Source organism: Panulirus ornatus, chromosome 20, assembly GCF_036320965.1.
Source record: "Panulirus ornatus isolate Po-2019 chromosome 20, ASM3632096v1, whole genome shotgun sequence".
Lineage (NCBI taxonomy): Eukaryota > Metazoa > Arthropoda > Malacostraca > Decapoda > Palinuridae > Panulirus > Panulirus ornatus.
Window position 1 is genome coordinate 50,574,728 of NC_092243.1, and position 24,028 is coordinate 50,598,755.

General features: G+C 44.1%; 1 protein-coding gene across 5 annotated transcripts in view; it reads left to right on the forward strand.

Moving 5' to 3' along the window:
- LOC139756002 (polyamine-transporting ATPase 13A3-like) overlaps window positions 1-24,028 on the forward strand; it is a 417,344-nt gene that overhangs the window by 84,953 nt on the left and 308,363 nt on the right. The window contains exons 1-2 of one of the 5 annotated variants that reach the window (XM_071674928.1): window positions 13,090-13,894; window positions 19,281-19,576. The exons of 2 other annotated variants lie outside the window; for them this stretch is intronic. In XM_071674928.1, coding sequence (XP_071531029.1) covers window positions 19,552-19,576 — 25 coding nt within the window. In that variant the 5' untranslated portion in view covers window positions 13,090-13,894; window positions 19,281-19,551. Of the gene's footprint in view, window positions 1-13,089; window positions 19,577-24,028 lie in introns of those variants that run through there. 2 more of the 5 variants (XM_071674929.1, XM_071674927.1) reach the window with 2 other exon arrangements.

Consider the following 24,028-nt stretch of genomic DNA (forward strand, 5'->3'; position numbering starts at 1 on the left):
CTTCTAATGCTCGTTGTATTTCTCGTACAGAACGTATTTCCCCTCTCAGTTCGGACCTGTGCAGCATCTCAGAATGCGGAAGCAGTAAACTAGTTCACAATATTAGTGCTACAACGAAGTTTCTCCTTGTATCTCTATCTAATAAGTCAATTTTCCCATCAATTCCATGTCAGAAGACCGCAGTTCATCCCTGTTAACACAAAGCTGTTGGTCTCACCCGGACACCCCACATCAACAGCATCACAAAGTATGTTCTTCCCTAAAGCTGGAGGTGTTGTGTAGGTGTTGTAATTACTTTTCTTGTGAGCAGTTGTGTCATTTCTACAGAGATATTGTATGGCCTAGTATAGAGTACAGCTCACAAATGGAGGATGTCTCTTCTTATACTCGCTACAGTGGAATCATAAGCCATCCGCGTCAGTAATTCCCTTGGCGTCACCTCTCTTCAATCATCCCTTTCATAGGCCGGGATGTTGTTGCTGTCGCTCTGCTCTGCAAGTATTATTTTGGCCTCTTTTCTCGTCAGGTGTGTGCATGCGGCCCCGCCTCCACCACTTGGATCCGAGGCGCGCGTTTCGCTATTGCTTCCCACAATGTCTGTGCGGAGACCGACCACTCGAGGATGGACCGTTATGGTACTAATTTCTTCGCTCGGTAGCTAAGCTGTGGAACTCTCATCCATCTTTCGTCTTGCCTTCTTTAGATAACCTGTCTGCCCTGCAGAGCCCTCATTAATTTCTACATTCTTTTTCTCTCTCTTTCTTTCTTCCGAGATATCCTTCGACTGAGGCTTAGTTTGCCCTGCCGGGCAGGTCACAAAAGATGACGTAAATCATCACCTCCAGCTCTTACAGGCTTCCTTTGTTGTCGTAAGTATGATCCCAGACTTCATCACCTCCAGCTCTTACAGGCTTCCTTTGTTGTCGTAAGTATGATCCCAGACTTCATCACCTCCAGCTCTTACAGGCTTCCTTTGTTGTCGTAAGTATGATCCCAGACTTCATCACCTCCAGCTCTTACAGGCTTCCTTTGTTGTCGTAAGTATGATCCCAGACTTCATCACCTCCAGCTCTTACAGGCTTCCTTTGTTGTCTTAAGTATGATCCCGGACTTGTGTCCGACGCTCTGGCTCCTTTGTATCAACTCCATTCCGTCCAGAGTAGCTTCTGATTCTCTCTACTTAATTCTCATTGATTTATTAGGAGAATTATATACCCAGTGTTTACCTCTTGTAGTTTCGAAGTGACTGTAGAGTATGGTCATAGTGGTGTAGATGGTAACTGCTACAGTTTTTCAGTGCTCAGGATACATAGTCATACGTATGAAGGGGGAACATATGGATCTATGCGTATGGAGTATGTATGGCTACAGCATAAAGACACATATCAAATATATTGGCGTACTGACAAACGTTCATTAGTAGCATACATAGGAAACATTATACATATTGCTATAGGTTATGCGATAACACACACACACACACACACACACACACACACACACACACACACACACACACACACACACAAACGTCATGCGTATCTTTAAGAAAGAAGACGTGATGGATGTGCTGAAGTATAAACCCATCTTCTTGACGAGCGTGGTCTTTAACGTGCTAGAAGGGATGATCAGAGAGCAACTCGATAACTACTGGCAGAGTGAGAGACACTAGTGTTTCAGGGAAAGACGGCTATGTCTACCTGACTTCTTGAATTTCTACGTGAGAGTGAGCTCCGTCTGTATCTGGATAACGAGAGAGCATTTGACACCGTAGTACAAAGGGAGCTAGCAAAGACCTTGGATCTCTTACTAGGAATAACGAAAAGACTATTTTGATAGTAAACCGGATAAGTCCAAAAAAAAGACTGTTAAAAGCAGCCATCATGTTGGATCAGTTGCCACGGTGGATTTTAACGCTGAAGGTCATTTTCAAGGTGAAGGTTTAACGAAATATTGTCAACCTGGATATTTCCAGCCTGATGTGTCAGTTGGAGAAGGGACTATGATGTCCTTGGTCTGCCTGCAGCCTCATCATGGCCTGGTAGTTGGCGAGCTAAGAGAAGTTCCAGGGCCTTTCGACGGGGTCAGCATTTCAAGAATCTTCTTGTCCTCAAGAAACAGATTGAGCCAAGCGGGATGGATGGAAGGCTGGGCTAATATGCCATACAGATGACACACGATTTTTTTTTTCACCGTTTGCAAAGGGATCCATCCAGGCCAACTCCACTGCGCCAGTAGTGGCTTTTCGTGGAGGTTTTCCAGCCTCACACCGGGAGACAGCATGGAAACGGAGGAAATGATCATCCAGCTGCTGTGGAAGCCTCTCAGATATGATGTGCTGTTTTCAGTTCTTGGCAGTGTCTGGGATCATCCAATACCTGATTTGCCGTCGGGGTCAGGAGGTGTACCAATAGCACCATGACATGTGCGTGTTTGCAGATCACCGCCTCACATGCACGCACGATCAGGTCTGTGTCTGCCTCATTAATTTTATGGAGCCTGCTGTCGTCTCGCCTGGTTGACCTTGCATCTTTCACAAGAGCGAGGCCACCTCTCACCACCAACACGTCTCGCTGTGATAGTTGTTTCGTAGCGTCCTTGTTGGCTTCTGAGAGAAAGCTGGCAAGGTTGGCCAAGTTCTCATCCTTTGCAACAAACTGGCTCCAGACCTGTGGGAGTGAGATGTGCTAGTCATAGAAGAGCTTCCGTATTGGCCTCTTTTCCCCCCAGTCTCTTGGTTCTTATGGCCGCTTTATGGAATGGACTCAAAATGTAGTGGTCGAACACATTGTCCACCTTCGTTATGTGTTCTCCAAAGTGTCTTGTCAGTGATCGCTGGATCACTTGTGGATCTGCCACTCTTCTGTTCCATCTTTTGGTGCCACTGGACTTCTCTGCCACACCGTCATCTGTGTGCTGTGGACGGTGTTCTTTCCCTGCAGGGTGGCTTCAACGACTCCAGTATTGTCACAGAAGCAGTGGATCGTTCGTTCCAAGGAATGTAGACGTCGTCAACCTTGGCAGACTTAACTAGAACAGCCTCTGCCATGGATGTGTGGCATCGTCTTACCGCGTTGATGCCACAGGTGTGGTTGGCTGGCAGTATGGAAAAGATCTAGCGGAGTCTGGGGTTGTGAAGTGCCATCCGCAATCCGATGTGATTTTAGCGTTAGTATCCGACTGTTGGAAACTACAGACACACCCTTCCTGACCAGTGCCGCGTGATTCGTATATGTTTTCGGCATCATCTTCATGACCCTTTGTCTCGACGCCACTGCCACCAAATTACAGGCGGTGAGTCAGATACAGGTGTTTGGGATCACTTGTTACTCATCTGTTCCTTGTCACGAACAGGAATGTCTTGGGGTATGCAGAGGGTCCAGTCGTATCTGGAGGGGCATCGTACACGACATCTTGCAAGATGTCTCCTTGTTGAAGGTCAGTTCTCCCGCCGTCTTCACCTTCATCTCTCGTGGGCTCTGAATTAAACGAAAAACATAACCTGTTGAAATGGCTTTGTGAGAGTCTTGGAAATGATGGCCTCTGAAAAGGACCCTTATGAGAGAGGTCGAGCATAGCTGGCTTTTGACTCGACTGACTGTTCGACTTCCTCATGGAAACATTGTTGTTCGCTGTGGTACCTCAAAGGCAGGTGTGCATCATCTTCCCTTCACGTGCTCTCATACTGCGCCCGTACTTACCCCATGTCGTATACATGGCCGTGCGGCTGTCCCGCCAGTAGGTCCATACGTAAACTATACATGAACACGTCTTGGTCCGCTCCTAGCGATGTTGGTGCTGCTTTTTATTTTTCGTCTTTGAGTCGCAACCCAGCAAGCAGATGATAGCAACCCTCGGCTGCGATTGGGTAATCAACCCCAGCCAGTCATGCTGCATTACTGCGTCAACTTTAGCCAACCCACTGAGTTATCTCTTCGTGACTTTCTCAGTGTCATCATCACCCTGTGAAGTGACCTCTTGCTTTGCTTCTGGCAGGACATGCATCTCATCCAGTCGATGGCCGGCAAGGAGTGGCGTCATGGGCGTGGTGGCGGAGGACTGCTTGGAGGGCCTCCGCCCCACTGTGTTACGAACATAGTGTGTGCCCACATGTTCGTATGTATGTGTATGGTGTGTCTCTGTGTATAGTTGCCTTTGTGTAGGGTGTTGTTGCTATTCCTTATCGGAGGCGTCAGGTTAAGGCGTGGGGCCAGCTGCGGGGTATTTCACCACCGTATATCATCGCTGCTGACGTAAACAAGAAGGACCGAGGAGTGTGACTACGCCGAGACTCTGGGACCCTCCAACCAATCAGAATTGCTGTTAGTCCCATAGCCAATCAAGGGTAGCGTTATAAGCTAGCAGGGCGAACACTCGTCTTTACTTGTAATAAATACTCATGACACCCGCTGAGATTTGATTCCTCTCTCTCTAGCCCAGCGAGGTAAGTGGTCCCCATGCTGTAAGCCCGTTACCCGAGTGCTGTGCTGTAAGCCCGTTATTACTGTGTCACGTCAGGTTTAGCTAAGTGTAACTAAGATGTTTACTGTGTTACGTCAGGTTTAGCTAACTGTAACGATGATGTTTACTGTGTCACGTCAGGTCTAAGTGTAATGTTATCGAACAAATTGTCATAAAGGAAAGAGATCTCCTGGCTTGAAATCTTATCTGGAATGTTGACTCATGTTCATTGTTAACTCATGTTCAATGTCAACTCATGTTCAATGTTAACTCATGTTCTGTTTTAACTCATGTTCAATGTTAAACTCATATTCAGTGTTAACGTAAATGAGTTGTGCCCTTAGTGTGTTTATCTTTGTACACTTCAATTCCTTTTCAATATAAGTAGTTGTAATGCTGGTCTTTAATTCAATCCCATAACTTTATGATAGTGTTATCCCGTTATGAAACAACAAATCTAACGTCCTTGGAAGACAAGGATCAGTATAGTATTGGTAACATATATGTTACTGGCGACCTTGCCTGAATATGTATTGAGTTCGTAACATCTGTCATTGCTGGTAGATGATGACTAACGTTGTCTCCTCAGTCGGGACATCTTGGAGTCCGAAGTACGTACGGGTGTAGCATGTCTTGTGCCACTTAATTGTACTGCTTCACATTCTGACTCCGGTTTGAAGCACTTAAGGTGTAGCACTCTGGTTCGAAGCACTTAGGGTGTAGGTGTAGCACTGTGATTCGAAGCACTTAAGGTGTAGCACTCTGGTTCGAAGCACTTAGGGTGTAGCACTGTGATTCGAAGCACTTAGGGTGTAGCACTCTGGTTCGAAGCACTTAGGGTGTAGCACTCTGGTTCGAAGCACTTAGGGTGTAGCACTCTGGTCCGAAGCACTTAGGGTGTAGAATGTCTTGTGTCACCTGAGTTGTATTGCTTCAAACTCTGACTCTTTTAGCGTTTCGAGTCTTTCTGTGACATCCAGGATGTATCCAGGATGTATCTGCCTCACAGTTGTCACCGCCGCTGTGCCACTTTCTCCCTCTCTTCTCCTGGAGCCGACGCTGTGCGGCCATCAGCTGGACGACCTTCGCTGACAGACGAAGCGTGATGCAGGTTCAGTGGGTCCCTGCTCAAGGTTACGCTTGAGGATGGTATTTATGGCTCCATGGTGTCGGTCAGACTAACTCCTCACCTGCAAAGATATTACGTAATTTGAACGGCTTAACATAAAGCGCTGATGTTGGGCCAGAGAGAGTTACATAAAAACATGTGTGATTTCTTGTATGATCTTACTCGTAAAATGATAGGCCTAACTTATTAAATTCCTGATTTGCTATCGTCATTCAGGATGTCTGTCGTGAAACTGGAAAGTAGTTGAGGGCACATACAAGTGCGCGCTGTGTTGTTTGTGGTCGCTGGCAACAGTTGGTCGAAGGGGGAAGTAAATAAGAAGACTTTTAGAAGATTTATCAGGTGACTGAAAAGTATAATTGTATATTGTCGTCCATATATGTATATATATATATATATATATATATATATATATATATATATATATATATATATATATATTTATTGTACTTTGTCGCCGTCTTCCGCGTTAGCGAGGTAGCACAAGGAAACAGACGAAAGAATGGCCAAACCCACCCACATACACACGCCCACACACGCACATATACATACCTATACATCTCAGCGTATATATATATATATATATATATATATATATATATATATATATATATATATATATATATATATATATATATATATATATTTCCCTGGGGATAGGGGAGAAAGAATACTTCCCACGTATTCCCTGCGTGTCGTAGAAGGCGACTGAAAGGGAAGGGAGCGGGGGGCTGGAAATCCTCCCCTCTCGTTTTTTTTTTTTTTTTTTTTCCAAAAGAAGGAACAGAGAAGAGGGCCAGGTGAAGATATTCCCTCAAAGGCCCAGTCCTCTGTTCTTAACGCTACCTCGCTATCGCGGGAAATGGCGAATAGTATGAAAAAAAAATATATATATACACGCACACAGACATATGCATATATACGGATGTACATAATTCATACTGTCTGCCCTTATTCATTCCCGTCGCCACCCCGCCACACATGAAATAATAACCCCCTCCCCCCCGCATGTGCGCGAGGTAGCGCTAGGAAAAGGACAACAAAGGCCACATTAGTTCACACTCAGTCTCGAGCTGTCATGTAAAATGCACTGAAACCACAGCTCCCTTTCCACATCCAGGCCCCACAAAACTTTCCATGGTTTACCCCAGACGCTTCACATGCCCTGATTCAATCCATTGACAGCACGTCGACCCCGGTATACCACATCGTTCCAATTCACTCTATTCCTTGCACGCCTTTCACCCTCTTTTATGCACAGGCCCCGGTCACTCAAAATCTTTTTCACTCCATCTTTCCACCTCCAATTTGGTCTCCCACTTCTCGTTCCCTCCACCTCTGACACATATATCCTCTTGGTCAATCTTTCCTCACTCATTCTCTCAATGTGACCAAACCATTTCAAAGTACCCTCTTCTGGTCTCTCAAGAACACTCTTTTTATTACTACACATCTCTCTTACCTTTTCATTACTTACTCGATCAAACACCTCATATCAAACCACCTCATACCACATATTGTCCTCAAACGTCTCATTTCCAGCACATCCGCCCTCCTCCGCACGACTCTATCTATAGCCCACGCCTCGCAGCCATATAACATTGTTGGAACCACTATTCCTTCAAACATACCCATTTTTGCTTTCCGAGATAATGTTCTCGCCTTCCACATATTTTTCAACGCTCCCAGAACTTTCCCCCCTTCCCCACCCTGCGACTCACTTCCGCTTCCATGGTTCCGTCCTCTGCCAAATCCACTCCCAGATATCTAAAACACTTCACTTACTCCAGTTTTTCTCCATTCAAACTTACCTCCCAATTGACTTGTCCTTCCACCCTACTGTACCTAATAACCTTGCTCTTATTCACATTTTCTCTCAGCTTTCTTCTTTCACACACTTTACCAAACTCGGTCTACAGCTTCTGCAGTTTCTCACCCGAATCAGCCACCAGCGCTGTATCATCAGCGAACAACAACTGTCTCTTCCCAAGCTCTCTCATCCAAAACATACTGCATACTTGCCTCTCTCTCCAAAACTCTTGCATTCACTTCCGTAACAACCCCACCCATAAACAAAGTAAACAACCATGTAGACATCATGCACCCCTGCCGCAAACCGACATTCACTGAGAACCAATCTTTTTCCTCTCCTACTCGTACACATGCCTTACATCCTCGATAAAAACTTTTCACTGCTTATAACAACTTACCTCCCACACCATATATACTTAATACCTTCCACAGAGCATCTATATCAACTCTCATATGCCTTCTCCAGATCCATAAATGCTACATGTAAATCCATTTGCTTTTCCAAGTATTTCTCACATACATTCTTCAAAGCAAACACCTGATCCACACATCCTCTACCACTTCTGAAACCACACTGCTCTTCCCCAATCTGATGCTCTATTCGTGCCCTCACCCTCTCAATCAATACCCTCCTATATAATTTCCCAGGAATACTCAACAAACTTATTCCTCTGTAATTTGAGCACTCACCTTTATCCCCATTGTCTTTGTACAATGGCACTGTGCAAGCATTACGCCAATCCTCAGGCACCTCACCATGAGTCATGCATACATTAAATATCCATACCAATCAGACAACAACACAGTCACCCCCTTTTTTAATAAATTCCACTTCAATACCATCCAAACTCGCTGCTTTGCCAGCTTTCATCTTCCGCAAAGCTTTTACTACCTCTTCTCTGTTTACCATATCATTCTCCCTAACCCTTTCACTTCGCACCCACCTCGACCAAAACACCCTATATCTGCCACTCTATCATTTAACACATTCAACAAACCTTTAAATTACTCACCCTATCTCTCTCTCACTTCACCACTACTTGTTATCACCTCCCCATTAGCCCCCTTCACCGATGTTCCCATTTGTTGTCTTGTCTTACGCACTTTATTTACTTCCTTCCAAAACATCTTTTTATTCTCCTTAAAATTTAATGATACTCTGTCACCCCAACCCTCATTTGCCCTCTTTGTCACCTCTTGCACCTTTCTCTTGACCTCCTGCCTCTTTCTTTTAAACATCTCCCAGTCATTTGCATTATTTCCCTGCAAAAATCGTCCAACTGCCTATCTCTGGTCTTTCACTAATAATCTTATTTCTTCATCCCACCACTCACTGCCCTTTCTAATCTGCCAACCTCTCACACTTCTCATGCCTCAAGCATCTTTTGCGCAAGCCATCATTGCTTCCCTAAATACATCCCATTCCTCCTCCAACTCCCCTTATGTCCTTTGTTCTCACCTTTTTCCATTCTGCACTCAGTCTTTCCTGGTACTTCCTCACAGAAGTCTCCTTCCCAAGCTCACTCACTCTCACCACTCTCTTCACCCCAACATTTTGTCATTCTTTTCTGAAAACCTTTACAAATCTTCACCTTCGCTTCCACAGGATAATGATCAGACATCCCTCCAGTTGCACCTCTCAGCACATTAACATCCAAAAGTCTTTCTTTCGCGCGCCTATCAATTAACACGTAATCCAGTAACGCTCCCTGGCCATCTCTCCCACTTACATACGTATACTTTTGTATATCTCTTTTTAAATCGGGTATTTCCAATCACCAGTCCTTTTTTAGCTCACAAATCTACAAGCTCTTTACCGTTTCCATTTACTACACTGAACACCCCATGTACACCAATTATTCCCTCGACTGCCTTATTACTCACCTTTGCATTGAAATCAACCATCACTATAACCCGGTCTCGTGCATCAAAACTCAGCTGCTCCCAAAACACTTGCCTCTTATGATCTTTTTCTCATGCCCAGGTGCTTATGCACTAATAATCACCCATCTCTCTCCATCCACTTTCAGTTTTTCCCATATCAATCAAGAGTTTACTTTCTTACACTATCACATACTCCCACCACTCCTGTTTCAGGAGTAGTGCTACTCCTTCCCTTGCTCTTGTCCTCTCACGAACCCCTGACTTTACTCCCAAAATATTCCCACCACTCACCGCTTTACCCTTGAGCTTCGTTTCACTCAGAGCCAAAACACCCAGGTTCCTTTCCTCAAACACTACTACCTATCTCTCCTTTTTTCTCATCTTGGTTACATCCACACACTTTTAGACACCCCAATCTGAGCCTTCGAGGAGGATGATCACTCCCCGCATGACTCCTTTTTCTGTTTCCCCTTTTAGAAAGTTAGAATACAGGGAGGGGAGGGTTTCTAGCCCCCCGCTCCCGTCCCCTCTAGTCGCCTTCTACGACACGTGAGGGATGATATATATATATATATATATATATATATGTATGGATGTTAATGTGCTGAGAGGTGCAACTGGAGGGATGTCTGATCATTATCTTGTGGAGGCGAAGGTGAAGATTTGTAGAGGTTTTCAGAAAAGAAGAGAGAATGTTGGGGTGAAGAGAGTGGTGAGAGTAAGTGAGCTTGGGAAGGAGACTTGTGTGAGGAAGTACCAGGAGAGACTGAATACAGAATGGAAAAAGGTGAGAACAAAGGACGTAAGGGGAGTGGGGGAGGAATAGGATGTATTTAGGGAAGCAGTGATGGCTTGCGCAAAAGATGCTTGTGGCATGAGAAACGTTGGAGGTGGGCAGATTAGAAAGGGTAGTGAGTGGTGGGATGAAGAAGTAAGATTATTAGTCAAAGAGAAGAGAGAGGCATTTGGACGATTTTTGCAGGGAAATAATGCAAATGAGTGGGAGATGTATAAAAGAAAGAGGCAGGAGGTCAAGAGAAAGGTGCAAGAGGTGAAAAAGAGGGCAAATGAGAGTTGGGATGAGAGAGTATCATTAAATCTTTTTAGGGAAAATAAAAAGATGTTTTGGAAGGAGGTAAATAAAGTGCGTAAGACAAGGGAAGAAATGGGAACTTCAGTGAAGGGAGCTAATGGGAAGGTGATAACAAGTAGTGGTGATGTGAGAAGGAAATGGAGTGAGTATTTTGAAGGTCTGTTGAATGTGTTTGATGATAGAGTGGCAGATATAGGGTGTTTTGGTCGAGGTGGTGTGCAGAGTGAGAGGGTTAGGGAAAATGATTTGGTAAAAGCTTAGCGGAAGATGAAAGCCGGCAAGGCAGCAGGTTTGGATGGTATTGCAGTGGAATTTATTAAAAAAGGGGGTGACTGTATTGTTGACTGGTTGGTAAGGTTATTTAATGTATGCATGATTCATGGTGAGGTGCCTGAGGATTGGAGGAATGCTTGCATGGTACCATTGTACAAAGGCAAAGGGAATAAGAGTGAGTGCTCAAATTACAGAGGTATAAGTTTGTTGAGTATTCCTGGTATATTATATGGGAGGGTATTGATTGAGAGGGTGAAGGCATGTACAGAGCATCAGATTGGGGAAGAGCAGTGTGGTTTCAGGAGTGGTAGATGATGTGTGGATCAGGTGTTTGCTTTGAAGAATGTATTTGAGAAATACTTTGAAAAGCAAATGGATTTGTATGTAGCATTTATGGATCTGGAGAAGGCATATGATAGAGTTGATAGAGATGCTCTGTGGAAGATATTAAGAATATATGGTGTGGGAGGCAAGGTATTAGAAGCAGTGAAAAGTTTTTATCGAGGATGTAAGGCATGTGTACGTGTAGGAAGAGAGGAAAGTGATTGGTTCTCAGTGAATGTAGGTTTGCGGCAGGGGTGTGTGATGTCTCCATGGTTGTTTAATTTGTTTATGGATGGGGTTGTTAGGGAGGTGAATGCAAGAGTTTTGGAAAGGGGGGCAAGTATGCAGTCTGTTGTGGATGAGAGAGCTTGGGAAGTGAGTCAGTTGTTGTTCGCTGATGATACAACGCTGTTGGCTGATTCATGTGAGAAACTGCAGAAGCTGGTGACTGAGTTTGGTAAAGTGTGTGAAAGAAGAAAGTTGAGAGTAAATGTTAATAAGAGTAAGGTTATTAGGTACAGTAGGGTTGAGGGTCAAGTCAATTGGGAGGTAAGTTTGAATGGAGAAAAACTGAAGGAAGTGAAGTGTATTAGATATCTGGGAGTGGATTTGGCAGCGGATGGAACCATGGAAGCGGAAGTGAATCATAGGGTGGGGGAGAGGGCGAAAATTCTGGGAGCCTTGAAGAATGTTTTGAAGTCGAGAACATTATCTCGGAAAGCAAAAATGGGTATGTTTGAAGGAATGCAACCATACAACAATGTTGTATGGTTGCGAGGCGTGGGTTATGGATAGAGTTATGCGGAGGAGGGTGGATGTGCTGGAAATGAGATATTTGAGGACAATATGTGGTGTGAGGTGGTTTGATCGAGAAGTGATAATAGGGTAAGAGTGATGTGTAAAGTGTGTGAAAGAAGAAAGTTGAGAGTAAATGTTAATAAGAGTAAGGTTATTAGGTACAGTAGGGTTGAGGGTCAAGTCAGTTGGGAGGTAAGTTTGAATGGAGAAAAACTGAAGGAAGTGAAGTGTATTAGATATCTGGGAGTGGATTTGGCAGCGGATGGAACCATGGAAGCGGAAGTGAATCATAGGGTGGGGGAGAGGGCGAAAATTCTGGGAGCCTTGAAGAATGTTTTGAGGTCGAGAACATTATCTCGGAAAGCAAAAATGGGTATGTTTGAAGGAATGCAACCATACAACAATGTTGTATGGTTGCGAGGCGTGGGCTATGGATAGAGTTATGCGGAGGAGGGTGGATGTGCTGGAAATGAGATGTTTGAGGACAATATGTGGTGTGAGGTGGTTTGATCGAGAAGTGATAATAGGGTAAGAGTGATGTGTGTTAATAAAAAGAATGTGGTTGAGAGAGCAGAAGAGGGTGTTTTAAAATGGTTTAGTCACATGGAGAGAATGAGTGAGGAAAGATTGACAAAGAGGATGTATGTGTCAGAGGTGGAGGGAACGAAGAGAAGTGGGAGACCAAATTAGAGGTGGAAAGATAGAGTGAAAAAGATTTTGAGTGATCGGGGCTGAACATGCAGGAGGGTGAAAGGCGTGCAAGGAATAGAGTGAATTGGAACGATGTGGTATACCGGGGTCGACGTGCTGTCAATGGATTGAACCATGGCATGTGAAGCGTCTGGGGTAAACCTTGGAAAGTTCTGTGGGGCCTGGATGTGGAAAGGGAGCTGTGGTTTCAGTGCATTATTACATGACAGCTAGAGACTGAGTGTGAACGAATGGGGCATTTGTAGTCTTTTCCTAGCGCTACCCCGCACACATGAGGGGGAAGGGTGTTGTTATTCCATGTGTGGCGGGGTGGCGATGGGAATGAATAAAGGCAGACAGTATGAATTATGTACATGGGTATATATGTATAGGTCTGTGTGGGTATATATATGTATACATTGAGATGTATAGGTATGTATATTTGCGTGTGTGGACGTGTGTGTATATATATACATGTGTATGTGGGTGGGTTAGGCCATTGTTTCGTCTGTTTCCTTGCGCTACTTCGCTAACGCGTGAGACAGCAAAAAAAAAAAAAAAAAAAGAAATATATATATATATATATATATATATATATATATATATATATATATATGCCCATACATGCACATATACATACATATACGTATGAACATATACATACACATACATATATATACACACGTACATATTCATACTCGCTTGCCTTCATCCATTCTGTCGCTACCCCGCCACACTGGAAATAACATCGCTATTCCCCGCTTTTGGATATTTGTAAGTTTTCGCCTGTAGACACATCAAGAACACACAAACAACTTGCATAGTAACACGGTCAACAGACACATACAGGAAGAGTAAACAGTGCGTGTAGACACAGCATCAAGGACACACACACACACACACAGAGTTAATCCAAGGTAAAGTTATTTTTTTTGCATACGGAGAGAGTAGCCAGGGCTGTACGTAACTGGCATACGAAGTGTCATCAGCCGTAAACTTTCAATGGCGTGAAGCTCTGGTTCGCCATTGAAATAAAGACCAGAGAAGGGTCCTTCACACACGTTGACATGGTGCCGGCTGGAATTTTGTGCGTCTTCTGTTCCCTTTATTCAGCGATACTCAAGAGTGCTGCGCCATTGTTTTCCTCAATTATGAATATTTAAAGAGGTTGAAATTCATCCATAAAGGGCGAATGTGGGGAAATCTCTCTAGACCTCATCAATTAAGGATATATATAGAGAAAAAAAATAGGGTAATAGGCATCATTGGCTGATAACATTCACCTAGGTGCAGGGCCCAGGGGTTCAGTAGCATAGTATCTGTGGTGGGATGAACGTCTACCTACCTACGCTGCCGTTGACCCGGATTTATATGGGAGTGTAACGAGTATGATTGAGGATATGGCTATATCATACGTGTCTTTTACGAAGGTTTGCACCATGGATAGACTTTATGAATGAAGTGCATCCTTTGATTACCTTAAAAGGGAATTATGTATCGATGCGCAATTTGATGGCGTAAATAGAACATTTCCCTTGTTAAGTGATGCTGTTTCACACGATCGCTGGAGGTGAAATGATTAATGACTCATTTGCAGGTGATTTTTTTTTACCCCTAGGGGAAGAGTTACGTAATTCCCTGAAGTGTTCCTAGGGTCACTGCATTTCGTGATAGTGTACATGCTCCCTTGGTGGATGGGGCGCTGTGTCAGTACTTAAGGGAAACGAGAAATGCGTGAGTGAAAAAAAGTCTTATGGTATGTGTTCCACAGCTGTGGAAGCTGTGATATGTGAATGATTTAGGGAAGGACACCGTTGAATGTAAAAAGTAGCTCCTTTTGTGTACTCTCAGGTAGTCACACACACACACACACACACACACACACACGAGGCAACATGAGGGTAAGACTTTCTCGCCGAAACATGTGCCCACAGCCAGAGTCCATAAAATGACATTAAGGAACATATTAGAAAGGATGTGAAGAAGCACTTTTGTAATAAAATTTTATTTGAAAGATGAGTACCATTTTGGATGGTATTATGGAATGATTTCAAGCAGACAGCATACAGAAGTTAACAAAGTTATATAAATCCTGTGGCTGAGGTGGGTAGACTCTTTGCATCACGGAGCAATTCAGGATTTAATAGTTTACGTTTGACTTAGAACAGTCATCAGGTCAGGATCTATATGAAGAATTACACATATCATCAGGAAACATGGCAATATGGGTATCAGTTGAAGACTCCTGGCATCCTTATGTAAAGTTTATAAATATGAACATGCTTACAAGGATTTTTTTTTTTACTTTATTTCAGTAATCAAACTACGTTTATATATAGTTGAGTGGTCCTCTGTACAAACTCATTATGCTTGTATGTATTTTAACATACTTTCATGTTTAACATGCCTTGAGTAACACTTGCCGAACACAGCATTGCAGCGCAACATGTCGGCATACTTTTGACAGTTGCAGTGCAGTGCAAGTTCATATGCAAACATCTGAATGAAAGGGATGAGGCATTTCCAACTTATCGTCAAATTCTTTGAACTTATATATCTATACGGCAAGGGTAGCACAGGTCAGGCGGTCCATTTGAAAACATGTTGTATAGAAGGAGCTGCTGCTGTGCCCCATAGTTGAGGTACTGGTTGGTGGCAGCTGGTCCATCGTGACACCTTTTCTCTGATGATACATTTGGTGCTGCGGTTCACCTGTTTTTCTGCATAGTGACTTGTGTGGCCAAGATGTACGTAAGTTGCTATATCATAATGGTTATTGAGCAAAGTCTTCCGTCAGTTTGTAAATCTCCGTCGACCTGCAGATCAGTCTGCCTCCTCAGACCACTTCTATACCATACCTTTCACCTCGAGTCATGCCGGGATCTGTGATTTAATGATCGTTTCGTGACTTACTTTGTGTTTTGGTTATCGTTAACTCTGATCACAGCTACTATGCATTTCCCTCTCGTGTCTTAAGAGACAGAACTTCATGCAGTTTTTATCAGCTAAGCAGATCTGGATCAACAAAAGACTGAATGTCTCGAAGGCGACAGACAGGTGGAGGCCTCCCCTTGAAAGTATTCTGTAGCCTGTAAAAATTTCTCAGACATTCGAAACTCTTTATAGTCAACCGTGTACTTGTTTATTTTTTTCCACAAAATAAGAGAGTTCCTGAGAGTGTATGTCGTGTAACTTTTTTAGCTTACATGATACATTTGAAAGTGTATGTCGTAACATTCGTAGCTTACATGATACATTTGAGTGTGTCATGCAACATTCGTTGCTTACATGATACACACAAGTGTTTAATTGAATGTGTCTCTGATGTACACATATCATCATGTATTCTTGGTGCCTTCCTTATACTCTCTTGTGCTTGCTCGGTACTTGAAGGTTCCTGCTTTGTGTCGTGTTTTGGCATAAGATACGTTTAAGCTGTGATTCAGTTCAAAAGAGTCCTTCCATCCTTCTCTTCAGCGGTATGTCATCCGGTATGTCAGCGGTTTGTCTGAAAGAGGGCAGAATGATTCTCCTGTCATTAAAGTGCTCAAAGTGGGTAGCATTAGATGCATGAGTCAAATGAATATTGCTAAAGTCCCGTATTTTATGCCTAATTACTTTTCTTGTGAATTTGACAAGAATATCTTTCATAGATGTCTTCATTTGATACCCATATTGCTATGTCACATAACAACATGTGTGATTTTTCGTATGTCCCTGATTCGTAAAATAGGCCTAACTTAAGATGATAAAGTCCTGAGTTGCTATCATCATTCAGGATGTCTGCCCTAAGTAAGAAGTAATTTAGGGTACATACAAGTTCACACAGGACCCCGCTCAGCAGTATGAAAAAACAAACTTGAGATAGATTTGTAAATAGATAGATATATAACTAACGGTTGATTGGATGTAGGCAGCCATTTGGCTGAAAATACATAGTTGAGGTGTTACAAATACCACAGAACTGGGAGGTCATGATAGTTAGTAGTTAGCTAATCATACAAGGGCTTAGAATTAGGGTGAGCTGGATGTTCCCTCACTTTGGATAAGCACATGAGTGAGGTACATTTAGATAGCCAGGATGGCAGATATACAGGAATGTTTACAGAGTAAATGGCATGTTGTATACATAATGATCTTGATTGGAGGTTAAGTGATGAATGATTACAGTGATACAGTAGTTGACGTACCACATGGAGCCCCACCAGTGAAAACACTTCCCCCCATTGCGGAAGAAATGGATATTGGAAGCATGACGTCAGAACCAAGGTCACGGTTATTATAGTAGGGCTTTTGATGACCTCCTTTTTAAATATCACGGGTCAGGTGCAGCTGTTCCTCAATAGTGGTTAGCAGAAGCTGTCCAGATGGTGACTTGTGTTTGGTCATAAAAGTTACAATGTAGATATACTTAAATTGTTTCCGACGTCAGCAGAGCGCGAGCGGAATTTTTACCCCCACATAAACGTTCAGTTCAAGCAATGTTTGAAGAGGTTTGGTTAGTTTAGGATATGTTAGGGTCGCTCTGGTTAAGGTAATTTCGGATAGGATATGTTAGGTTAGGTTAGGCTAGTTACGGAAAGGATAGGTTAGGTTTGGCTAGTTACGGAAAGGATAAGTTAGGTTTGGCTGGTTAGTTTAGGTTAAGTTAGGGTCGCTCTGGTTAAGGTAATTTCGGATAGGATATGTTAGGTTAGGTTAGGCTAGTTACGGAAAGGATAAGGTAGGTTTGGCTAGTTACGGAAAGGATAAGTTAGGTTAGGTTAGTTTTGGCTAGTTACGGAAAGGATAAGTTAGGTTAGTTTTGGCTAGTTACGGAAAGGGTAAGTTAGGGTTAGGTTTAAGTTAGTTATGGATAGGATATATCAGGTTAGGTTAGTTTGAGATAGGTTATGTTAGAGTAGGTTAGTTTCGGTTAGGATAAGTTAGGATAGGTTTGCTTTGGTTAAGTTAGATTAGTTTGGGATAAGATAAGTTAGAGTAGGTAAGTTTCGATTAGGTTAGGTTAAGTTTGGGTAGTTTCGGATAGGATATGTTTGGTTAGGTTTATTTAAGTTGGCATAGTATATGATAGGTTGATTTAGTTCAGATAAGTTTGGATAGGTTATATTAGGCTAGTGAGGAATATCTGGTTCATCCTAGCTGTCGTTTTACCAAACTTTGTTGCTATGTAAAAAGTACCGTATCCATTGCCCTCGTTTTCTAATGATGGACCGTATATTTTCCATATATTTCTCTTTTTTTGTGAAATATATAATCATAACCTTTATATACACGTTCAAAATAACTGTTGAACTGAGAGGATGAGATCTGGTGAGGACAACAGCCAGGTTAATGGTGACCCGCTGCTCTTGACCTTGAGAATCGGCGCTCCGAGTAAACATGGCTTCCGTTGTTACACCAGTGCGAGACGAAGCGAACTCTTCTTAATGGCCGAGGTGGTTGGCCGTCGCCTCTGTGTTGAGGTTTGAGTTGGTGTTGGTATCTGCGTGATTGCTGCTTGCTCAGAACTCTGGGGGGAAGCTATTTACATCCTCCCACGCCAAAATCTCGATAATCGGGTCCAGAATCTTGATGATAAGCAGTAGAATCTTGAGGATCGGCTCCCGAATCTTGATTATCAGTTCCCCAAGGTCCCTGACTGTTCGGCGCTCGAATCTTGATCAGCTGCAGAATCTTTGAAGTACACCAGAATACTGATGATCGGAGCCGGAATCTTGGCGAAGATCGGCGCTCGAATCTTGATCGGCGGCAAAATTTTGATCATCGGCGCTAGTAACCCCGCCCCGCTCATGACGGCCGCATCCTAAACATAGGGAATATAAAGCCTATATAAGGCCTTAATTGAAATATAGAAAGATCAATGAAAGGGAAAAAAAGAAAACACAAGGGAAAGTATTGACGAATTTTGGGGGAAGAGGAAAAACCTCTTGCAATATGTGCCAGGTCATAGTAATTGGGAAAGACATGAAAGGATGTGTTTATATGAGATTTTATTTTTGTATTTTTTTTTTTTCCGGACAACCGTTGAGCCTCGATCTTGGCTGACAGATGAAGATTCGGTTGGATTAGATTGTTAGGAAGTTCACCATTAGGTTGATGGGTTGTGGGTTTAGGTTAAGATACGTTAGGGGTAGATGAATGACTTTTAAGTTCTCTGATTATGTTCGTGATAAGAGAGGGAAAGATACAGAACCATATCTCTCATCGCGCCTGCACTCAACACGCAAAAAAAAAAAAAAAAAATATTGATAAAAGATTTGTTGTGAACGAGCAGAAGACAGAATCATGCTATTTTTGTCGATGTGATAATAAGCAATATCATATCAGCCGGGGTTTTCTATGCCTTTGTTGGTGCATGTCCCCGTCTGTGTTCAGCAGATTTAACTACCGGTAGGAGTAAAGTCTTCTGAACAACATTGTGTTCATATTAGGTGAACACTTATGCTTCCCGGAAGATGGATGACGTCTTAGCTCGTTGCTGGGAGACTGGTTTTAAAAACAAGGTCCCGGAATAGACTTCCCAGCCTTCACGTTGTGCTGGTATTATGTGTCCAGTGTATGCTGTGTAGGTGTGTCCATTGTATACGGTAAGGGTTTCCCCGGTGTATACAGTGTGTGTCCTGTGTATACAGTAAGGACGTGTCTTGTGGTTAAAGTACGAGTGTGTCTGGTGTGTACCTGTTATGTTCCCTAGTGGGTCGGACAGCCCAGCGTGATGTTGAACGCCAGGCATTGGCGCGGTGACAGTAGTTATAACCGTATCTTCAGTACCCTCCCCCTGCATGGGATCACATGGTCATTTATACCACTCAGGAACACAGCGATTGGTTCATCGTGAGGGAAGGCACACTCTCCCTCCATGCACTTGTACCCTAGACTTGACACACCTGCCTCATAAGTGTATTTTGGATATTGATGGACACGAAAGAAAATCGGAAGGCGAGTTGACACGTTTAGTTAGAACAAAGCCATTAAAAAGCTGAGAGTGACCTATAACATTTAGTGTGACCTCAGAAGGCCTGACCCGGAAGGTCGTGTAGACTGGAGTCCAGCCTGACCATCTGGTGAGGTTATTTGCTGCATCATGACCCGAACCAGCTACATGCAAGGTGAGTAGTGTCAACAGTGCTGTTGCTAGGTGACACATTGTCAACATGGTGACTGTCTGGTCGTGTATGATGCGTGATCATGATAACTCATGTATGTTAGTGGCTTATTTACAGATTTGATAGATATTACTCCACTAATATTTATATCATTCTCTCACTCTGTGTGTAGTTTACGAAGTTTACGGTGTGTTTTGTAGACAATGAGCTTGCTTGAACATTAAGTGATGAATAATTAGAATAATACAACAGTTGACTTACCACGTAGCGTAACCAACAGAAGACTGGGCTGTTCACCTGCATAGCTGTGCTCTTTTTCATGGATGACGTTTACAGTGTTTGGTATGGGACTGTCTGTGCGAACTCTGATTGGGAAACGTGATTGTGGTGACGAACGGCAGTCCGTGGTGGAGGAGCGATGGGCGGAGGGTTACGTTGATGTGTCAGCATTGTATTGCCAAACTGCCTTGTGAGCCGCTGGGGTTGGTCGGAGAGGGAGGACAGGTTCAGTGTGATGAAGACCTCTTGGTAGGTGGTGTGAGATGGGTCCAGTATGATTCTGCTTGTCTTTCTTTTTTTTTTTCTGCACTCTTTCCAGCTGGTCTCTCAGGGTAGGCGTTTAAAAAAAAAAAAAAAAAAGAGGAGGACTATCCTGGGGAGGCGTAGGTGAGCTGAGGTAGAGTGAAGATGGTATAGACGTTCCTGAGCTCAGTTGGTGACACGCTTAGTGATGTCAGTCGGAGGAGAAGGTACAGATGGTATGAGGAAGATTAGATGGTAGCGGTGCAGACACCAAGAAGCTGTCTGCACCCAGGTTGATGTGCATCACCACAGTCTTGATGTGGTTGATGATGACGTTGTTAGCCGTAAATCATCACAGTCTTGGTGATGATGACGTAGTTAGCCGTACATCATGACAGTCTTGATGTGGTTGATGATGACGTTGTTAGCCGTACATCATCACAGTCTTGATGTGGTTGATGATGACGTTGTTAGCCGTACATCATCACAGTCTTGATGTGGTTGATGATGACGTTGTTAGCCGTACATCATCACAGTCTTGGTGATGATGACGTTGTTAGCCGTACATCATGACAGTCTTGATGTGGTTGATGATGACGTTGTTAGCCGTACATCATCACAGTCTTGATGTGGTTGATGATGACGTTGTTAGCCGTACATCATCACAGTCTTGATGTGGTTGATGATGACGTAGTTAGCCGTACATCATGACAGTCTTGATGTGGTTGATGATGACGTTGTTAGCCGTACATCATCACAGTCTTGATGTGGTTGATGATGACGTTGTTAGCCGTACATCATGACAGTCTTGATGTGGTTGATGATGACGTTGTTGGCCGTACATCATCACAGTCTTGGCGTGGTTGATGATGACGTTGTTGGCCGTAAATCATCACAGTCTTGGTGATGATGACGTTGTTAGCCGTAGTCCACTCCTGAAGGTTGATGTTGTGATGAAGGACACTGAAGTTAGGAGAGTTGTTGGTTGATAGTGATGCCAGAGTTGGAGTCATCTACGTGCTTCCACAGGTGGTGTTTGTCCTTCAGAGCGTCATTGATATGGATGAGGAAGCAGAGCGGCCCAGCTTGGTGCCCTGTGGGACACCGCTTGATGGCGATGTGGTTCCCCTGAAGCAGAGGGTTTGGTGTCGGCCGGTCAGGAAGTCCGCCAGACCCCAGTACTCCCTGGCCTCATTTAAGTGTACGACGGTGAGCACCACCGAGGTCTTGCGTGTCTCCAGATTGCGGTAAAGGCAGTCAAGGAGGCCTGACAGGGCAGTGAGTGGCGGAGGAAAATTCATTTTTACTCACTGCTATGTTGGTCTCCTCAAGGGAAGAGAGAGAGAGAGAGAGAGAGAGAGAGAGAGAGAGAGAGAGAGAGAGAGAGAGAGAGAGTCCTCGCTTGTCACAATTAGTTAGTTCTTTTATCCTATCATACTACTGACCGATGTTGGCCTGCTTTCAATGCTGCACCTTGTTTAGGGAATAGGCCTTCATCGCGGCTTGTACTTCGCGTTGCACATCATTGCAAAGTTGCTTGTATAGGTCGTTGTTGCGAGAGTTGACCGCTCGATTTCGCTGATGCATGAGTCGCCTATTCGTTGGGTGATGCAGGGAGCGTCAGCCGGGGGAGGTGTTGGTAGGCCTGGTTGCAGGCGGCTTCACGACACTCACTTCTCCCACATGATCACAACGTCTTCACTGGTCACCTCAGTCCAGTGATGACGCGTTACTCTTTACTGAGTGAGTAAGTGGCCGATAAGTTCTGGTGTCTGCTCGCTTGTGTTGGCGGATGGTGGAGGCGGGGGACCACAACACTGATAAATGAGGACTGCATCCGAGAGAGGTGTTGGGTGGTGGTTAGTGGTCTACCATGTCAGTAAGAATCAGGTCAAGAATGTCTTGATTAAGCGTGGGGAAAAAATGATCACTTTGAGATAGATGAAGTTGTAGGATGATGGCGTGTGTCTCATTGAAGTCCCCACGTCTCGCGAGCTTGGAACAAAGGCACCTTGTCCTGGGTGTGCCACACGTGAAGGTAAGGTGTTCTAAAAGTGCCTCCGTTGTGTGAGGAGCGCGGCGGGTGGAAGACCATGCTATAAATGATGTGCCAGTCTGGCGTGGATTCACGTGATGTGGGCGAAACCTTAACCCATAACTCCTCCAGAACCTGGGCCACGTTGTCACTTGCGCTGGACGCAAGTCGAGTCCCTGCAGCACCCGACCCACACTTTGATGTACAACGGTGGTGGAAGAGACCGTGGTCACTCAGGGTACGAAGGAGTAACGTGTCCGGCCTCAGTTATCGTTCTGACCAGGCTGTATGTAACCTGACCTACTGGTGGTGACAGCCAGCTCCTGCCTGTTGTTGGGCGACGTTTGACGGCAAGCAGCAAGGTTGCCAGGCCCGGATGTACCACTTGCTGTGAAACCTCATAATTTATCGCGAGTTTGATTTCAGCTGCTGGTTTGCCTCGTCTATTCTCGTGGTAGTTAATGATGTCATTTGCTTCCTCGTGATTGTGCCTGCGCATACCTCTGGCACGAAATGTATTTAACCATCTGTATCTCTCAATATAATATTTATTGAAACTTGAATATCTGTCCACCCCCCCCCCTCCCCTTCCCTCTTCCAAACTAGATATTTGCATTACACTTGATTGGACGAACCTCTTGTCTTCACACAAGATTGTAGGATTTCAACGAATATTATTACATCGTGTATTTACCTCGTATAATATTAGACCGATGTAAATATGCGATCAAATATTCATTGGAATCTGACCCGTCATGTGTGGCCCGGGAGGTAAGGCCACAGCACAGGAGGCACAGGAGCGCTCATGTTCCCGCAAATTATGAGTCTGATGTTTGTTGCAAGAGCGTTAAATTGCCCGTGCGCTCCTACCCCTCCTGTCGGGGAGGAGAGAGATAGACTGCACAGGAGGCTAAGGGACTGGGGGGGCCTCAGTGCCGGAAATCCCCTATAGCTTAAACAGTGAGAAAAGAGAAGGAATTATTGGGCGTTTCACTTGGGAAGTGAAGTGTAGTGAGCAGCAATAACTGGATGACTGATGACCATAGTCATTCGCGTGGTTACATCTGCTGCTTTCTGCCACGTACCTCCATGGCCCAGTGATGTTCTTTTTTTTTTTTCATCATGGAATTTATGATACCGATACCTGGCCTAGACTGACGCCTCGATATCTTGAGTTATTTCTTAAAACCTTTGGAAACCGTGATGATATGGCAGCACCAACAACAAGGAAATTGTCGTTGTATGTCGTGCGGGCAGCTGACCGTGTGCAGCTCAGCGGTTCCTTTAGAACTTGTAAACCCACAGTGAAGTCGGGACGAGGCTTTCCAGCCGCCTCGTATTAATTCCCACAGCTCTATACGACGGCTTGAGATTAGGCAAAAATACTCGTCTAGCTATTTCTTTTTATGTAACGCTAGGTTGGCAGGTTGTGTCAGAGGTAACGCTAGGTAAGTAGGTTGTGTCAGAGGTAACGCTAGGTAAGTAGGTTGTGTCAGAGGTAACGCTAGGTAAGTAGGTTGTGTCAGAGGTAACGCTAGGTAAGTAGGTTGTGTCAGAGGTAACGCTAGGTAAGTAGGTTGTGTCAGATGTAACGCTAGGTAAGTAGGTTGTGTCAGAGGTAACGCTAGGTAAGTAGGTTGTGTCAGAGGTAACGCTAGGTAAGTAGGTTGTGTCAGAGGTAACGCTAGGTAAGTAGGTTGTGTCAGAGGTAACGCTAAGTAAGTAGGTTGTGTCATGTAACGCTAGGTAAGTAGGTTATGTCATGTAACGCTAGGTAAGTAGGTTGTGTCAGATGTAACGTTAGGTAAGTAGGTTTTGTCAGAGGTAACGCTAGGTAAGTAGATTGAGTCAAAGTTACGCTAGGTAAGTAGGCTGAGTCAGAGGTAACGCTAGGTAAG